Source organism: Equus przewalskii, chromosome 2, assembly GCF_037783145.1.
Source record: "Equus przewalskii isolate Varuska chromosome 2, EquPr2, whole genome shotgun sequence".
Taxonomy (NCBI): domain Eukaryota; kingdom Metazoa; phylum Chordata; class Mammalia; order Perissodactyla; family Equidae; genus Equus; species Equus przewalskii.
Window position 1 is genome coordinate 77166878 of NC_091832.1, and position 20144 is coordinate 77187021.

At 41.4% G+C, this 20144-nt stretch overlaps 1 protein-coding gene across 6 annotated transcripts in view; it reads left to right on the forward strand.

The window, feature by feature from the left end:
- Positions 1 to 276: 276 nt before the first annotated feature.
- The window catches only part of PDGFC (platelet derived growth factor C), a 207751-nt gene continuing 187883 nt past the window's right edge, over positions 277 to 20144 (forward strand). Inside the window, exon 1 of one of the 6 annotated variants that reach the window (XM_008514442.2) lies at positions 277 to 972. In XM_008514442.2, the coding sequence (XP_008512664.1) occupies positions 855 to 972 (118 nt within the window). In that variant the 5' untranslated portion in view covers positions 277 to 854. Of the gene's footprint in view, positions 2858 to 20144 lie in introns of all 6 variants that reach the window. The other 5 variants (XM_008514444.2, XM_070608823.1, XM_070608820.1 and 2 more) reach the window with 5 other exon arrangements.

Here is a 20144-nt window from a genome sequence, read left to right on the forward strand (position 1 = left end):
AGGCGTGGGAGTAGGGGACGGTCAGCGACCGGAGCCCCGCGGTGACCCCGAGCTGCCGAATTTCCTCGGCTGCGAGGAGCCGGGGGACGCACCCGAACAAGGTGAACTTTGATCGCCGAAAACTCCAGCCAGGTGCCGGAATCCGTGCTGCGGCGGTCGGGACCGGGCGCAGGCTGCGCGCCGGGCTGGGGAGCAGGAGCCCGGCGGCCTCCCTCCGCCCGCGCCCGGGGCGGCCTCGGCGCGGAGCACCCGGCCCCGCTGCGGCTCCGAGGCCCCGGGGACCGGCCGCGGCGCCCTCGCCTTGTTTCTTCCCCCTCCCCCTCCGGGGGTGGGGGTGGGGCGGGGGAGAGGGGCGCCCGGAGAGCCGCATCTATTGGCAGCTTTGTTATTGATCAGAAACTGCCGGCCGCCAACTTGGCTTCGAGGCTGGCTGCGCGCGACTCTTGAGTTTTCGCCTCTGTCCTGTCCCCCAAACTGACAGGTGCTCCCAGCAACTTGCTGGTGACTTCTCGCCGCTCCCCCGGCTCCCCCGCGTCCCCACCCCCTCTTTCCTCCCTCGCCTTCACCCCCACCCCCACCACTTCGGCACAGCTCAGGATTTGTTTAAACCTTGGGAAACTGGTTCAGGTCCAGGTTTTGCTTTGATCCTTTTCAAAAACTGGAGACACAGAAGAGGGCTCTAGGAAAAAGTTTTGGATGGGATTATGTGGAAACTACCCTGCGATTCTCTGCTGCCAGAGCAGGCTCGGCGCTTCCACCCCAGTGCAGCCTTCCCCTGGCGGTGGTGAAAGAGACTCGGGAGTCGCTGCTTCCAAAGTGCCCGCCGTGAGTGAGTTCTCGCCCCAGTCAGCCAAATGCTCCTCTTCGGGCTTCTCCTGCTGACATCTGCCCTGGCCGGCCAGAGACACGGGACTCAGGCTGAGTCCAACCTCAGTAGTAAATTCCAGTTCTCCAGCAACAAGGAACAGAACGGTGAGTCTTTCCCCCCCAACTCCCCCTTCTGTTTTCTCGCTGTGTGTGTTACGTTGGCATTGTGCGTTGGTGTGTGATGTACACCAGCCTGCGAGGGTAGAAGCGGCTCTCTAGCCATGCAAATGCGCGCTTCGTTCATTGGCATGGCCTTTTGGAGGTTACGTGCAGTTTGCAACTTCGGGAGCTGCTACAAAGCTCTAACAGGGCAACGTGAGTGCCACCGCAGCCTCAGCCAGAGAGAGGACATTCTGGGAGCGATTGTGAACGTCAGAACTCACATTGCAGGACCTCTCCTTGCCAGAGTTATAAGTTCAAGAGCTGCTTCTAAAAACGAATCCAAAATGAATGAGTCTTGGCATGTTTGACTTTACTCAGATTGTTTTTTTTTATTGGGGAGGTGGGTGTTTCAGGAAATGTATCGACCGCATTAATTGAAGCACTCTAAGTGGAAAGGCATCAATTAATGAGTAAGTCGATAGGAAATATAGAGGTCAACAGGCCGCACAGACGTTTTTAGGGGGGAATTAAAAAAATGTACTTCTCTGGCGCTCTGTTTTTTTTTTTTAAAAATGTGCCTTTGCACTCTGAAGTCCTTACCTTTCTGGTGGTGTGTTTTTATATGTGTTGGTGAATGACTGCTATTTTGTGTGTGCTGGAAACGACTTAATCCTGCATAGGAAATGAGAATTACTTTCAGCTTTCAAGTGTACCTGAAATGTTTAGAAAACTCTCAGATGCAAGTTCCCTTGGGCTGGGATTGCATAGAGCTGGAGAAAGGCTTCTTTCATAAAGCCAGGGCAGCTTCAGGGTGTGTAATTTGCTTAGCCTCTGAACCCCATATGATTTACATCATTCAATTTCTAAACTCTTTTCCTCTTGATCTACCATTATGAAGTCATTTTTGAGAATACTTTGTAAATAGAAATTTTATCCTGCACACGAAACCACAATGTTAATGTAGGCTGTCTAAAATTAGACTATTAAACACCCTGTTTACAAGTGGTGGCTCTTAATGTTCTTTGAAAGGAAATGTACATGTTTTTACTGCTTTGTGTGTCATCTATTCAGAATGCAAGAATGCTGTCACTTCATTAACCAGGCGAAGTGAGCACAAGCAGCATACCTAGAAAATCAAAATGGTGTGTACCCTATTTTTCAGTCACAGCAACTTTTTCTTTACGTATTGGGGTGTTTCAAGACTTCAACTTTGAATTTAAACCCTCTCTAAAGTTTTCATCTTCAAGAAAGCACAGAAAGTTCTTGAGTAAAAAATTAGATGAAATAAGGATTCCTGGGACTTTTGTAGAGATTATTTGTATTTGTTGTGTGTGCAGCAATACACGGTATCACCTTTATCAGCCAATATTAATGTGGTTGCTTCTTACAACTTGCTAATGCGATGGCACATGGCACCTGCAGGCCGCTTGAGCTGCTGATCAAAGGGCAGCCTGGGGATCTATCTCTAATCGCAGGAGCTGCAGAGGACTGGGGGAAAGTGATCAAAGGAGCCATCGCACCAGCGGTACCCGGGCAGGAAACAGATCAGACCAACCTTTGTTCTCTCTCATGTAAAATAAATGTCCAGTTCAAAATATTGCTTGTTACTAGACAGACTTCTCCCAGCATGACAATGCATAATATTCTTGGCTTCTGGCTTCTGATTTTTATTGTTCCTGTCCCATATCATTTCTCCTACTGCTCTGCCTTATCAAGCCTGTCCTGGCATGTGTCTTCTTCCTGATTCCCTTTGCTACTTGTGCCCCTCCTTGTCCTTTCCTTGTTGTTCTTTCTTGTGATCGACGTACATCATCACTCTGTAATGGGCTCCAGAGATTTCAGACGGTCCTTGGCCGCTTTACCGAGGAGGTTCACAGCCTCCGAAGAGGTGAGTTCATGAAGCCAGGCCACACACAGTCTGTTGCCATCAGAGGCTGGGCCATTTCCATTCCTAAGATGCATGGTGCTAAAAATAGCCTGGTTGTTTCCTAATCTGTGGGCAGAGGATTGGGCTATGTTTAGCTCTTGGGAGGCTGGCAGCAGGAAGTAACTAGAGGTACAGGAACTACTCACCTTGCAGTTTTTAGCCTAAGGAGAAGTGGGACTGGGCAGCACTAGGGGGCAGTACAGAGCTATTTTCCTGCACATGCTCAGGTTGATTTTTATGCTTCAGGGTTCCCAGATTTGAGGATAACAGGTAGGTGCTAAAGAAGATCCCCTGGAATGTGAACAAATTTGCTGGAACTTCTTTTTTTTTTTCTGGCTTTCAAATTTTCCATTCTCTCATGTGGATGTTTTTTGCCCTCATACTGAGTTATGATTGGTTTTTGATGGCCCCGTTGCTCTTCTCAATTTTGACGATTGTCCAGTTCTCTAAGTACCAAGCCTCCTGAAGATGCCGCATAGAAAATGCCATTGGCCCAGTTGGTGCATTGCATCATTTTGTGAAAGGTCTTCTAAGTGCTGAACATAAAATGTTCAAATTGATTTATTGTGACTATAGGAGCCCATTCCTGCTTTCGGTCTCCCCTCCGCAATGATATTCTTTCCTGGAGTATTCCCGAGTCTCAGATGGTGCTGACTCATTCACATACCAGGGCTGCGCCATTTGAGTATTAACTTGTAGTCCTAAGAGGTGTTAAAAATGGAAATTGATTGCTATAGCCAGTGCTAGATATTTGAATTTAGACTGGAAAATGTGGAGGTGCTTCAGAATTGGTTTTGAGGGATCAGTGTTATTTACTGTTATTCGTTACCTGGTTTTTGACTTTAAACGATATTGCAGTGCTTGCTACTTTACTATAAAAATAGCTTTATCTTCTAAGTTGTCTTTGTATCCTTCATTTTTTTGTGTGTGTGAGGAAGACTGGCCCTGAGCTAACATCTGTTGCCAATCTTCCTCTTTTTTGCTTGAGGAAGATTGTTCCTGAGCTGACAGCTGCATGAATCCCCCTCTACTTTTTATGTGTAGGACACTGCCACAACATGGCTTGATGAGTGATGCTCAGGTCCATGCCCAGGGTTCGACCCTGCGAACCCTGGGCTGCTGAAGCGGAGTGTGTGAATCCAACCACCATGCAACTGGGCTGGCCCCTGTATCCTTCATTCTTAATCTGATTTATAATTCTGAAATCTCATGTACAATCCAAGGGTCTCCAGATTTAACTTAAAGAAAGATATAAAAGATAAGAACACTGACTTACGTAGAGTTTCTGGCCTATACTTCCCATATGACTGTGGGAAAAATTACTAATATCTGTATGTACTCATTTTAAAGAGAATGCCTACTGTGAGATGAGTAACTTCTGAAACGGTGCTTCTGAGTTGTAGTGGAAGGAATCATATAGGTCAAAAAGCAAAACGAAACCAAGCTTACTTTGTCTATTGCATGTAGCCCAAATAGACACCAATCACAAAGTTGGTGATGGAGTCAGCCTCATTTACCTGTGTCACTGGAGAGTGATTTTCATATCCCGTAGACCTGAAACATGCTTCTTCCTGTTCTCATTTTCTTTAACTATTTTGAGTGTATATTTGGAATATGCCTCTATGTGTATAGTTAGGGTTATCCTTATGGACATCGTTTATTGTATGTGCTCTCTTCCTGAAGGACTTCTGTGGTCTGTGGGGCCCTTTACTTTGGGGACAAATGGTCCCATGGTTATGGCTTTCTGAGTACACGTGTCTTGTGTTAATGGCTTTTCTGTCTCTCTTTATTCAGTGCCAGTTTTCTCTTCCTCCGGCTGCCAATGTGCCTGTGTCTGACCAAACTGTGCCCACTCCCCCACCCTTTTTTAGGTGGCAGCTCCAAAGCTCTGTTTTACTGAAAAACATAATCACAATCCTCAGAATAGCGTCCAAGAGTTAATAGGCTCTGACTGAAGACTAACGGGGCTTTCCTGTGAGTAAGTCTATAAGTTGTAGTACATGACCTTTGACATTTAATTTTGTTGTTTAGAGGTTTTTTTTTTTAAACTTCCTCTTCGTTCTCTGCTCTGTTCAAGATGGTGGAGGAAGTTGAAGAAGTAAAGTGACATTATGTAATGATGAATATTGTTTTTCATAATAGGTGACAAAAAAGCCCCCATTCTATTTTGTGGTAACTTTTTCTCCCCTACCAACTGTTGTCTTTTACATTTAATCTGATATACTTTGAATTTACCTCTAAAAGGTGTTCGGAAAGTACAAAGGTCTGTGGGAACCTTCAGGATCATTTGTTAAATAGTTGTAAATAGTTGCTGGGGTCCGACTCTAAACTTTCCCCAACGCTGTATTTTGCAGAGCTCTGTCTCAGGCACCGAAATCTTAGCTTTCTCTGCTCTTACTTCATCCTTCCTGAAACTTGTTTTTTAACTTATCTTCTTTATATTCACTTCAAGTTTTTTCAACCTTTGTAGTGCTAAGATTCTGTTCTGCTTACAAACTTGCACACTTTTTGTAGAAACAGAATTCTAATGATAATGTGATGTGTGTTAAATAATAATTGAATTCATGAATTGATAAGGTTCATACCTCCCACGCCAGATGTTTCCAAGACTGCTAAAATTTTTTCCCCATGGGTTTCTACTTCTATTAACCAAAATGGTAGAAGTCATAATGAAAGTCCTTTCATTTATTTAGTCTAATTTTTATGTTTCTGATTGTTTAATTTGAAAGCATTTTACGGAACCAGAATATCTCTATATAACGTTAAATAATTTCGATATAACTCACTTATTAAACAGTCTCTGTTTAATTATTTTTCTCTACCACTGCCTCCAACTGTGATTTTGTAGAATCTCCCTTTCCTATCGTCTAAGGGTAGTTCTAGTGGTAGATTTTCCGTTGGTGTGCACCAGTACTACCATACAGATTGTTGAAACGTTGAAACGTTCCCAATGGGTTGGAGAGAAGCTAGTGCTCCTCTTCTAGGACAAATGGAGTGTGTATGGACCAGAAACTACAGGGTTCACGCTTGGCCCAGCTCAGGACCTCTAGGATACTACTCCAACCTTTATAGCCTCCTTCCTGATTGATCCGTGTGCCTGCCATATTGATTATTGAACATTTTGATGCTTTTAGCTAGGGGCAGTTTGGTTCGTGTTGAAGTTAAAACCCTTCTCTCTTCTCCTGCTTGGCAACTCAGGCCTAACCCACAGCCTGAAGGACCTGAAGTGAGGAAGGCGTGTGGCCTCTTTCAAGCCTCCATTTTACAGCTCTTTTGGTTCTAGCTCCTCTGGGGTTGGGGAGGTGAGATGAGGAAGAGGGACGTGACTCACATGGCGTGGGCTTGCAACCCTCAGTTCGGTGTTCCTGCTTTCTCTGGGGAACACTGCTCGTTTGCTTGTGCATGTGTAGCACCTTCCTGTCATCTAGAGTAAATGGAGCACCTTCTCAGCTAGGTCTTTTTTCTGACCATTTAATCTAAATTAGCCACCCCTCACTATCACATTAAGCTTAGTTAGCTGCGCAGCACATATCATTCTTTGATAATCTTCTTGCTCATTAATTAATTTATTTGTTGTCCACCTGCCCTGACCACCACCCCCATAGAATCTAAGTTCCCTGAGAGCATAGACCTTGTCCACCTTGCTCTCTGTGGGAGCTCTAGCACCCAGAACAGGACGTTGTATAAAATATGTGCCCAATGAATATTTGTTGAATGGCTCTGGATGTAGTGCCTTGTTAGAGTAAGATTATGTTATTGACTATAACAGTAGCCGTCTTTGAAGATGTCTTTTGGTCTTGTAAGTTCTACATCGTTTGACTTTTTTCAGGGGAAGATAAACTTGTTTATTTGTTGGTCGTGATGGGTTATGCCAATCAGAGTACTACTTTATAATCCTGGTAAATATACCATGTTCTCAAGTGAGTATGTACCAAGCAAGTGAGTAGGTTTCCTTGAGCTGGTGCTAATTTCTCTTTGAAAAGTGCATTGCTGTGCATACCTCTGTAGTTTATAAGATGGTGTTGTTGTGTGATATGGACCAAGGTCTCTTAAGAATGGTGAATTTTGGGTGGCTGACATGCCCTCAGAATCAGTGTGCTTTCCATCTTTTGCTTCTGGCTCACGGGCTAGAAGTTAGCAATAAATATAGTGCATGTTAGGACTGGAAGGATCCCAAGAGTCTGTTGTCACCGATGTGTAAAGTGAGGCCTAGAGAACTGAAGTGACTTTGTCAAGGTCACTGTTGAGGGCTACCGTATTAAATTAATACTGTTAATATGGTGATATATTAATATGGTGTTAATATGGTGATATATTTTTCCTTAAGCGAGAACCAATTAGGCAGATGGAATTCTAGTTTCAAAATTCTGATGCTTTGTATAAAAGCATTTCTTTACTATTTTAGGAGGTTGCATGCTTTGCAGGTTGTGAACGGAAGTGAGACTCCCTTGATCCTGAAACATTATTTCCAAGAACACTAAGGAAAACAATCTCAGAATAATCACATTAATTAAATCTAACAGATAATCTGGCTAAGGTGTACTGTAATACTTCTGGTGGAGAGGAAACCTGACGGTTTGGCAAATGACTTGAAATACAACCTTTAAAATTGTTGTTATTACACGTTGGGACCTTATTTTAAGCAGGTGTACCAGATCCATGGATGGATGATGTTTATTTCAAAATTTTGGTTTATTGATTGATGATGAAGAGGCTAGCTGACATTGGAAATCTTGGTTCCACAAGGAAGGGTTTTTTCATTTTTCATTTTTTTAATAATTTGGAGCATTTTATTTAGCAGGATGTCTCAGTGGTACAAGTACCATAGAAATGAGTAAATAAGTGTGGTTTAGTGAGCTCTGGAAAGGCACAGCCTGTTATTCCTTTGAAATGGATTTAATGAGTGACCTTAACTTTTATTTACACTATATTATGCAGGATATTCTATTTCAGAGGTTCAAATTTCTCTTTAAAGTCAAGAGCATCAGGAAATAAATTCCTAGCTCTGGACTTGAATGGCTTACCTAAAACATGATTAGTTTACTTTTTAAAAATTTGGTTTGTAAAGTTCCTAAATCTGAGAACAAAAGGAACTAAAAATTATAAAGAGGAGTTATACTAATTACTTTTATCATTAAAGCCAAGTAATTAAGAGTGATGTTTATTGGTAATATTAGCTCATTTTGTCTTTTACTTCATGAGAATACACGTAAAGCTGAGTGTAGCTCATTTGATCTGTTATTTGACTTCACATTAGACTTCACGTGCCATCTCCGAGCGGTTGTTTCCGGTCCACTCGTGACTCAGCAGCCTCCTCCCTGAACGTTTACCTTGTTTCTACACCAGACCATCTTTGCCAGGCTGCCTTCACTAATTTTTGCTTTCTTGGTGTTAGGCTTAATTCCTCTTTTATTTTCAAACTGTGATATTTTGTGTGTGCTTGGTTTTTTCTCTATTGAATAGCAGTTGAGCCGTTTCTCAAGCAAATGAGGTGTATATTGGGCGGTTGCTGGGGTTTGGGGGGCAGACGCAAAGCAGATGTCTGGTTGTTTGAGGGAAACCAACATCCCCAAGGAGGGCAAGGCACGTTGATGCTAAGAGCAAGGATATAGAGTTGCATTGCTACTGTGCACACTGTGTACTGATAAGAAACCAGGAAGAGCTCCCAGGAAGGACATTGGAAGGGCAGTATTTAGATGCGCTCTTAGTGGGTGGTTGGTTGGGTCTAAAGAGCTCTAAGTGGACGCTTAGTAATGACTCCCCAGGAGTGCCTTTGGGTGCCACACTTGTGCTCAATGTTTGCAGACTGTATACAGTTTATCTTTCTAACCTTCCCATGGGGTATTAGGAAAAACACTGAGGCTTCGCTGGCTAAGTAGCTTAGCCAAGGTCCTACGGCTGGTGAATGTTTGGACCTCGATCTGACTCCACGCCAGGACTGAGAGCCACGTGCCTCTTCCTTCATGAGTTAAATGGTCTAATGTTTTATTAGAACCTTGTTTTTATTCAGCAAATATTTATGAGCATCTACTCTTTGCGGAGCTCTGCCCTAGGTGCTGGGGCCACAAAGAAGGAGATGCAATCCCTGTCCTTGGGAAGCTCTGTCCAAGAAGGATGGCAGATCCTTCTTTCATCTCCTGGTCTCTTAGTTTTGCACTCAAAGTGCCACGGGAACACAGAGTGCTTTATGTCACTTCAAAAATCCTCTACTGATTGACTCAGTGGTGGATTCTGCCTGGAAAAGGAGTGCAAGAAGAAAAGTTCCCACAGAGGAGGTGACGCATTTTGAAGTGGGTCTGAGAGGGAAAAAGAGGAAAGTACTCTAGGCAGAGGAACAGCCTGCACCAGAGAGAGAGGCATGAAAAGGCACGTCGTGTGTGAGAGACAAGAAGGGTGTAGTGTTGAGTATGAGTGGAGGCACGAAAAAGGTGGAAAGGTGTCCTTGGTGGACGTATTCAGACGCCCTGCTGCTGTTTGCAGGGCGTGCTTCCTGCAGAGTTTGCAGTTAAACAGAATAAAAGAAAAGGTTGCCTTCATGTTTCAGATTTAGTCAGAGCCCTTTGTCTTCAGTTATTTTCTAAGCAGGCATGTAGTAGCAGAGTTCTGCTTTGGTGGCTGTAGTTGCCTGCTTATTGTCGGAGTTTGTCCTGGTCATTAGACCTATTTGGGAGTTCTGAACTGGTTAGAAGGGCAGGCTGCACAGCCTCAGTTACACTCAAAGCAGCTAAGCCATGTCCACACTACTCTCTATTGCCTTCTTTATGTAAACAAAGAGCTATTTTCACACTTCATTCACAAAATGGATGGCACGCAGAATGAGGCCGAGTGAGGGATCAGGAGATTGTGATAAAAGGGAGGCAGCTTCCAGCACAGTGAATTACTGTAACGAAGCTGTTACATTGCAAGAAGCAAACAAAACAGCCTTAACACTTTTTAAGGAAAAGGCTTTCAAGTTTGGGGGAAAATTAATTCCTAGGGGGTTACTCGACATTGAGTAACTGCATCATTTCTTCTAGTGAAGTTCATTCTGGTCCCTGGTATACAAGGCTACAAACATTTTGTGGTAGTGAAGGATTTGAAATGAATGAGTTCTCTTGTGGGATGTGCTATCTGGATGCCATGCCGTTTTTTGACGCTAAGCAGTTTGCATTCTAGGAAAGCCTTGTTCGTGAGTGGGTACTATTTTAAGCTTCTCAGTGTATGCAAGATGGAGGTCTGCTTCTGTGCTTAAATATGCCCAGCCGGGCTTCGCACCCGCCTTTTGACTCATCGCAGAGATCAGAAACCATTAACAACAGAAGCTGAACTTATGTGGCACTTATCTCGTGTTGTTTCTGGCGGTTATTTTTGCTGGGTATTTATAAGGACATCTGTCTTTTAAAGAGTCATATTATTTATCTTTTTTTTCCGCTGAGGAATAAATCACTGCTTGTTTCCCATACTGCCGCACACATTCAGAGTCTGAGGTGATTAGAAATGCAAATTGGAAGTCATTAAAGCATTATAATTTCTTTATGGCAGCAGGCAATGTTTAAAATCAGTGTACTAAGAAGGAACATTTGCTTAAAATGTGGTTAAGATATGAACAAATGAGAAGAGAGAAATATTCAGTTCCTCACTGGAAATTTCTTGCCGGGTTTGGAAAAAGGAGGAACCTGCAGTGTTCATTTCTGATTTATCGTATTATAAACCTGAGACATGACAGATAGGGTGCAAATTGTTTAAGAACACAGGGAAAACACAGTAGCTTAAGTGTTTGTAAATTGCTCTATAGAAATATACTAAGACTCCTCTTTACTGGAGTGCAGTTTACCTTCAGATTACCCACTCCAAGGACAGAAAAAAATCAGCTGTATTTCGTGTAGTCATTCCTGGATATATGGACACGATAAAAACAAGAAAAAAAGTTGGATAGTGTTAGTATGAAGAGCATAGGTCTGCACATCCAGAGCCAGAGATGGGGTGTACTGACGGTAGATTGCCTCTGCTGGAAATATGTTTATGTTGTAGGTAATAAAAGCTTTTGGGGCACGCTTCCTATTAAATAAGTAGCAGTGTGTCTATAAGGATGCACTTAGTTACTAACTTTTTTATTCATAAGCAAAAGTACACTCAGTTTCTGGAGGTCTACATGAAAATGAATTGCCTCTCCAATACAAGAGACTAGACCGCATAGCACACTAGTGTTTTTATAGTTTCAGATGCAGTTTTATATCTATAAGAGATATATATGATAGGCTCAACTGGGTCTTTATTTTGTGTTAGCCACTGAAGTCAAAACAGTCTGACCGTTTCTAGAAAAATCAACAACCTAAAAATAGCAGGTGTTTCCCAGGTCACAGTCTGGCCGGGATATTGAGAGACTTTAGATATCTAATAGATACACACTAACCCTTGAAAAAGTGGTTTTAATCTCTGTTTTTTTTGAGAATATTAGCAAGCTTAAGGTTTATAGGCATGATTAAGAATGTAAAATTAGGCATTAAATAACCTCTATGTTTATTTTTTAAAAAAAGCTTTTCCTTCATGGTAGAAAATTTATCTTTAATCTGTACCGATAACTTTTAATAGGCATCCGTTGGGCACCCCATTAAACTAACTGCTTTAAAAGGGTTTCCTTTTAGAACTAACATTTACATCCTAGGAAATCAATTAGGGTGTCTGGATTTCACATTTCCCTTGTAGTCTTCCTTTGCAGTCATTTCTAAATGACCAACCTACCATAGCAAAACACTCAGAGGTGCAAATCTTCTGGAAGAAGTGCAAATGCCACACTTTTACTTCGAAAAATGGAAAAATAGGACTTATTTAATATATCTGCCGAACACTTAAAACTGCATAAAGCACAGGAAATACTTTTGGTGTGTGGGAATGTGTGCAGTTTCCAAACTACAAACATTGTTTTGAAAATTTCTCCGGTAGTGGTGAATTATATGAGACCACGTCCATCTAAAGAGAGCTTGTTTAACTGGCTTGTGGTTCTGGGGCTCATTCAAACACTCTTAAACAAAATAAAGGGAATGGATGTAATAACTTCTTTATGGAAAGTCCATAAAAAGGTACAGGGCCATGTAAACAAATTGGGTCATTTACTAGATGTTTAAGTGATAGATTTGCAGTCCAAATTCAGGGATGTGTACTATGTCTTATAGGACCGTGACCATGTTCTCCCTTGAAAATAGGGTTCTTTTCTGAGCTGATTTTTTGTTTATTTATTTGTTTGTTTTTCTTAGTGCATGCAAACCCATTATTGCTATTTTATACTGCACTTTGAAAACATACTTAACATTTTGAGCACTTCCTTTTATAAGTTTGTTCAACTTTGGAAATGGCTAGAAACCCATGTGTGAAAAGTTGAACTGACTTGCTTTGTGGTAGCAGTGAGTTCTGAAGTGAAGTAAGATGATTGAAATTGAAATTTTCCTTCTGGGCTCAGACAGGTCTAAACTAATTGTAAAATAATCGTTCTGGCTTACAAGAGTAGACTCATAACTACAACTATGTAAAGTAGAAATCCAACAACAGTTATGATTGACAGTTACTGTAACTCTGCCAGTTTTGTAATAAAACCACTATTATAACCAACCTGCTATGACATTCATTTGTCTTACTTGAGACCTAGGTAAAAAGTCCTATCCCAAGTTCTTTCGCTTTAGAGAGTTACTTTATTGCATTAGGATATCAATTAACCTCCTCTGAAATTGGTATGAGGGTTGTACCATAGCAGTCCAATGAGGAGGAGGTGGCTGGGTGGGACTATAAGAGTGGGGTGCTGCACGTTGGTGGTGATGACTGTGGCAGTGGAAGCCAGAAATAAATTTGGAAATTGAAGTGAGGTAAGGAAACTGAATAATTTCTATGTTGATACCATAACATTTATTCATTCTGTAACTTCTCTCAATCAGGGTTGGCTCACTTGGCCTTAAAGGAAGTGGATTGTGTAAGAAACCTCAGTGCAGATCAATGAGCCTTTCTAAGTTTGAGAAACTGATGGCATCATACCGTGCTGGCAACTTTCAAGCGTTCCTGCTGGAAGTTTGGCAGCGGAAATAACTGCTGCAGCTCCATGGGCCTAAAAAACAAGGGACAATGGTGGATATTATAGTTTCTGTGTAATGTGTGACTCGCTATTTCCTTTTTTTTTTGTTAATGAGTAATTTAGGACTCGATGGCCTTAAGTCTATGAAAAACCTAAGATTTGCCTTTAAATCAAATTCTCTGTGATCTTGAAAACAGCAATTAACAACCCGCTCGCCTTTTTTACACAGCACAGAGTTCTGTGTGGTCATATTCTCTAAATAAAAACTGTGAACTGAGGTGTGTGCTACAGAGTGACCCTAGTACTGGGCTGAAGCCGAGAGGCACTGTGGAAGATGCAAAGTGGAAATAGACTTAGTCATTGCCTTCAAGTTGTTTATAGTGACAAGGGAAGGTAAGGCATGAAGCTAGCTATAATACAGAATAAAATACAGTGTTTGGTGGGAATTCAGAGAAAAGCAAGGTTGTTTACAGCAGAGCCATTAGAAAAGCCTTAGAAAAGTTGCTGGGAGAGATTTTGAGCCACGGGGCTTGGAGAGATGAGCAACACGTGTGCATGCAGAATCAAGGGGAGGGTAGAGTGGGCTTTAGGAGATGGGAACCTGGTGAGTGAATATGCAGAGTAAGGAAGGGCAGCAAATTCATGCAGTCTAATGTGTAGTTTGTTTTGACTGAGACCTCAGAAATAGATTCAGTGAGCAAGTCATTAGATACAGGAGGCTCAAAAGGAGGAGCATTGATATGTTACTCAGGCTTGACCAATTAGACTGATTTTTCATGCTTCGTTGTGAGCTCCGTTATTGGCCTTCTCACCCCAGCTATCTAGGCAGCCAAATTATGAATTAAATCTGATTCCTCATGGTGTATAGAAGGGAGATGGAATGAAGGTTGCTGAATAAGCGAAGAATAAGATGAAGGAAAAGGAAGTCCCACATTTGTGTCCAGAACCAAGAGGAGGAGTCAGTGAAGGGAAAAAAGAAAAGAAGAAAGTGGAGGAAAAAAGAGAAAAAAAGGAAAAGAGAGAGAGAGAGAAACTTTAATTCAGGTAGAGGAGAGTGCCAAGGAAGGAGAGAGAGAAAGGTCAAGGAAATTGGCCGACAATATAAAATACAGAAGAGAGATAAAGGTTCAAGAAAATGAGGACCAGTGAATAAACAGCTTATGTATTTCAATGCTGAGAAAACAAAAACAAAAAACCTGTCAGTGTAATGAGGGATGTAGAAGTGGAAGGAAGAATGATTAGGGATTAAAGTGAAGAAGTTAGGAAGTTTTTAAGACTTTTGAGAAAGTTTTAGTGATCAAAGGAAGGAGATATTCAAGTGGTTCCAAGATGGAGAGAGAAAGGAAATAAATACACTTTGTTTACTTGTTTGGTGGGTTTGGGAGACTTCCAGAGGAGAGGAAAAGGTTAAATATGTAACAAGAGTTAAGACTTCTGGCCTGGAAAGTTCCTGTACCTCTGCGGATGGAACACAGGTGAAATGACTGCAGAACTTGAGGTGTCATATCAAATTGTTGCAGTAAAACCTGCACATCCCTCCTGGAGAAGCGGGAATTAAATTTTGGAGGAAGTGAGCCTTGAAACCATTTTTGACAAAGTGAGGGAATGAGAGGAGAGGCAGGAGCCATTTTTAGCGGTGGTTCTCTAGCAGAGGAGTTGGATAAACCCCTATAATGTTGTTTTAGTCCAACCAAATGTCTAAAGTAGTGGTAGAAATAATGTGAGAGAAAAGATAACAGAAATTGATGTTTTCGCTTGCTCAGTCCATCTAGAGAGATAATGAGATGATAGGTTTTGGGATATGGAGACAGAGGAGAGAGTGAGACTGGTAGGCAAAGAAGGTTCGTGAATGCAGTGGCAGGAGTGAGAATCATATGTAGTAATAAACAATGTGTGTTAAAAAGACACATCTGAACCCAAATTAGCGAGGACTTTTAATCTATAAAAAGCTGCAGAGATGTAGAAATTCAAATTAAATGACCACTTTAATGACTTTTATCTTCTGATGTTGATGCCCTGAAAAGTGTGCCCTCTGAAATCATAGAAGGTGGGGGAACCTGCTGCAAGGCATCTGGGTCCTCTGCTTTGGAAGCTCTAACATCTGTTGCAAGCATTACAGAATTTTGTTTTGTTTTGTTTGTCGAGGAAGATTATCCCTGAGCTAACATCTGTCGTCAGTCTTTCTCTTTTTGCTTGAGGAAGATTCGCCCTGAGCTAACATCTGTGCCAGTCTTCTTCTATTTTGTCTGTGGGTCGGCCCCACAGCATGGCTGCTGACAAGTGGTGTATGTCCGAGCTGGGGAGCTGAACCCAGGCCACTGAAGCAGAGCACGCCGAGCTTAACCAGTAGGCAACTGGGCTGGCCCCTTGTTTTGTTTTGTAACAGCTATTAAAGCCACCTGGAAATTTGCTGGGGGTGCGTTCAAGTTATAGCAATTGTTTGCTCAAGGGAAGACTATACCTCGGTGTGCATAGTCCACCCTCCCCAGAGAGGGCTGTTTTCTGTGTACATTTGCAGAGTGGGGATTGTGTCTGTGCCTCTCGTGGGGAATCCTTGATGTTTCCATAATCACTGGCCACGTGTACTTGTAAGTGGTTGGTTGAATAATCATGACCCTTGGGTCTCGATCAAAATATAATTTTATTTTTGTTGCTCCTGACCTTTATTGAGCAAGGAGTATCTTCCCCTATCTCAGGATGAATATTTTTGCAAGACCATGGTTTTTTCAGCTCACTCTTAAGAGTTACAGAGTTCTACAGTAACCTTAAGTATAGCCCCCTTGACACTTTAGAAGTGATTGCTCAGTCCTTTAGGATGATTACAGCTCTAAATGTGACATCTTTAGATCTCCTTACTTGTCACCCAGGCCTGTGTCTGAGTGGGAGCCTGTATGGGAAAGGAAGTGGGGTGCAGGGAACAGGAGCCTTGATGCGTTTGAGGGATTCAGCATTCATGGAACAGCTTCTGGACATTTCCCTTGAAAATCTGCATATGGAGGGCATCTGTCTTACTGCGGCTTTCATGTACTTTTACCTGTCTTGTTGGCACCTCAGGCCCATTCTGGCATCCTGTTACACATATGTTTAGAGGACTCCCTATTTCTCATAGTTGAGCTTGCTCTTAGAGCTCCAAGTCTGAGAATGCAACTTAAAACTAATAGTTTCTGTTCTGTTTAACCACCTCCCTTCAGAAAAATCTAAAATATATAATACAGTAGATTAAACAAGGGCACAGTTATTGTTAAGGTTAAGCTAATGAATGAGCATTAACATTTCTTTTTCTTTTTCTTTTTGGTGAGGAAGATTGGCCTTGAGCTAACATCTGTGCCAGTCTTCCCCTATTTTGTATGTGGGATGTTACCCCAGCATGGCTTGATGAGCAGTGTGTAGGTCTGTGCCCAGGATCTGAACCTGCAAACCCCAGGCCACCAAAGCAAAGTGCATGAACTTAACCACTACAGCACTAGGCTGGCCCCTAACATTTCTCTTTTTAAGGAAAGTAATTATACTTGTAATTTCTGCATTCTCACTGCCATCACCCCAAGTCAGGTGCTAGTTAACTAAACTGTGGCAAAAGTGTCCTTATTCTTCCTTCTATACCCCAGGCTTTTCCCATGCTCTCTCACCCCCAGTTGATCATTTACAGGAGGTTGATGTCAGATAATCTACCTACAGTGTAGTTCTGGTTGTGTTTACTCCTGTCAAGCTTGGATCAGTGCTTTTCAAACTTTAATGTACATGCAAATCACCTGGGGATCTTATTAAAAAGTATTTTGATTTTGTAGGTCAGGGGTGGGGCCAGAGAGTTTGCATTTTAGCAAACTCCCGGGTGATGCTGATGCTGCTGGACTGAGGACTAAACAGAGTAACAAGGGTCTGCTCTGGTGTTCTCAAGGTCTGCTGTGATCTCACCTCACTTTTATTATCTTTCTAAGAAAAAGACTGCGCAACGCTCATCTCTGCTCACCCCAGAGATGACTCCATGCCATTGTTCTTGCAACTCTTTTCACCAAAAAGTCAGTTCAATCCGATGAATACCAGTTACCTCATGTTCCAGTTAACATGTCACATCCTGAAAACAGAAAACAAAAATGCAGTTCTTTGGGGACTTGATGTCGACAGTCAGTGGCTTGTGATACACTAGAGAGATACTTACAATGCTAAAGGACCCAAATGACGATCTATTTCCCTGTCCTGAAAGATTTCTTGTAAGGCCATTGTTTAAGCTGGGTCTTGAAGGATGGAAAGAATTCTTTAGAAAAGGAAGAGAGTTCTAAGCAGAAGCCTAGACTTGTGAGACAGCACAGAGTCTATTAAAAAATCAGCTCTGTTTGGTGGGAATTAAGATTGAAAAAATTATTCATTAATTATGAAGGGCTCTGTCTGACATACTCAGGAACGTGTTTAGACCTATAAGCTGCTGTAGGAAGAAGGCTGTGTACTTTCTGCGCCGGTTCCTAATACTTAGGGCCTGTCTTTCCCTCCACTTTCGTGTTCTTACACCTGTAACTGTCCATTGAGTGATTGGATTTTTTGTTTTGTTTTGTTTTGTCTTTTGCTTTCCAAAAAAAAGGTACATCAGCATGATTGTAAAGGACAGAGAAGCGAGAGTCAGGGACACCAGTTTGAAGGCATTTGCAACAATTCAGATGCCAGATGATGATCAACTGGACCAGTCAGTGCCTGTGGGAAGGTTAAACATCATCCTTCTATACTCTGCATGTTCAAAGCCTACGTGTGTTTAAGGCTCAGCCTTCCTGTTTCTCTCAGTCTGGCATGCCTACTTTCTCTAAACTCCCAGAATATTGAAGAATTTACCACTTCTACCTTAGATTCTAATTATATCTCTTATCTCCCACAATTTTCAAGCGTCAGAAAGTAAAATGCTTAAGAATCTTTGGTTTAGTACCCCGTTGGGTGGTAGATCTTTGAAGTGAAGTGAAAATAGCCCACTTAGACTCTATGCAGCCAGCTCTGCTGTGGTGTTCGCCTCTAGTCTCAGAGGTCATCACTGATAGGCTCCAAAGAAGTCATATGCCTTATTTCACAACTGAGGGGTGCAACTGATGTCAGGTTTCGTTTTGAGGAACTAAAAGGGGATACACTGCAGGGCCTCTTAAGCTTTCTGCTTAGACTGAGTAAAATGAGTGTGCAAAGAACCTTATTGCCAAAATTATAATGATGACTGCTTAGAATGTTATTTCCTCAATAAGAAAAAGAAATCTATCATTTCCAGGAAAATTATTTTTAAACAGGGAATTTTATGATAATGTTTATTGCAATCAATCTGTTATAAGAAGAGCATGACCATCAAAAGCCCATTTTTAGTAGCTTTACCTTGTTTTTGTTTTGAATTATGTCCCCCATCTGTTCTTTCTAGTTAACATATGATATAGCCTCATGTGCTTTCTTATTTTTAGTTTTTCTTTTTTCTTTGTTTTTGCTTTGGGGTTTGGAAATTGACAACTGATTTATCCACAGGAACACAAAAATCTTGAGAAAGTCATTATTTTAAAAAGTCACTCAAAGAATGTATTTTTTTTCTTGGAAATAAAGTTGATTTTCTCAGCTCTGATCATATGAGATTATGGGCAAGTAGTCTTTAGCTCTGGCATGTGGACAAAACAGAAGCAGACCCTGGAGAGAGAGAGTTCAAAATTCATGGCAATAAGCACATGTTCAGTATGCCAATATTTATGGTGTCACAACCAAATTAAAACCATACCCTCTGCTATTTACATAAGTACGGTACCCAGACTGCACAAGTTTATGCCCATGTTTCTCAGAAAATTTAAAGCAATGCAAATGTTCAGGACTCTTAGAGACTAGACTATTTATTTTCACATTCATTTTATTTCTCCCTATGAGAGAGCGTGAATTGTCTTCACTTGTGTTCATTTTGAGGTCAGCCAGAATTAGAAGGAATTGCATTTAGCAGAGGTGAAGACTGGCTTTGTGCTTTCATGTGGAATGTGCTCAGGCAATTGCATCCTGGTATTCTTATTTTCTGAGCCGGGGGGAGTTGAATGAATTGGTTACTGATGGTGAACATAGACTACTTAGATAGATGGGTAATTCTCGATCTTTTCTATCTAATATTTTACTCATGCTGCTAGAGAACCTGGGTTTTACCAGTTTGGAGAAAAACAGACATGCATACTTTTGGTAAGAAGACATATTTTATGTCTTTTTATGGCGACCTTTAAAGTTTACCATCTGGTAAATTTTTCAGAACAGTAAAATTTCTGAAGCATTGTTGGGAGTACGTCTTACTTCTCTGCTTTTACAAGACAAAGAAATGTAGTAATTTAAATTATAGTAACACTGTTATGCACTTGTTCAGCCTCATACAGGATAAAGATAATACAAAAACTACAGTGGTATTATTGGAAATAGATTTGTAGAAAATACTATGATATTTGCTAGCAGATATGACATTTGAGTGTGAATCCATTCATAGTGATCCTTTTGAAAGTGCTAGATTCTTTCCAGATTACTTCTGATTCCATGGTTAGCTGAGAAGCTGTAGTCTAGAAAACAGCCTGGACAGAAACCAGATTGCTAGATGTCTTTAATAGGTTGGCTTTTTGGCTCCTTGGGATATGGTCATATAACTCAGTGTCAAGTGAAAGTTTTTCACAACAGTTGGTGACTGCAAGTGACAATCTTTTGTGCAAGTGGGGAGGCTTTCTCATTTATAGGATAAAGGATATTTTTTGAGAGTAACTCCCATGTGAGCAAATGAAGCTTGACTATGTAAATCTTTCTTTTACGATGGGAGAGAATCCAAGGTATTTAAGGAGTTATTTTATTTTTTTTGAGCTCAGTAATTTAAACGTTGTGCTTAGGCTTTTTTGGTACTCCAAACGTTTATTATTAAGATTTCCCTGATCTTTCCTTAAAAAGACAAAATTCAGCATGTTTTCTTTGTAAATAATTGTCTTCAACATACATGAAACAGAAAATGAACTTTCCTTTACCAGTTTTTTCAGACTAATTATTCAATTGTTTTTATTTCAAGAATTTTAAAATCAATCATAGATCTTTTTAGGTCTTATTTTGGTGCTGGGAAAAAAATCGTGTAGATTACTCTGGGTGTTTAACTCCTGTGCAGACTGATAAAAAAATACCAAGGAAGTTTCCCTGGTTGTGTATTAGAAGGTTGAGGAAGATTGCTGGCTTTTGTAGTCCATTAGTCGGTCAATTAAT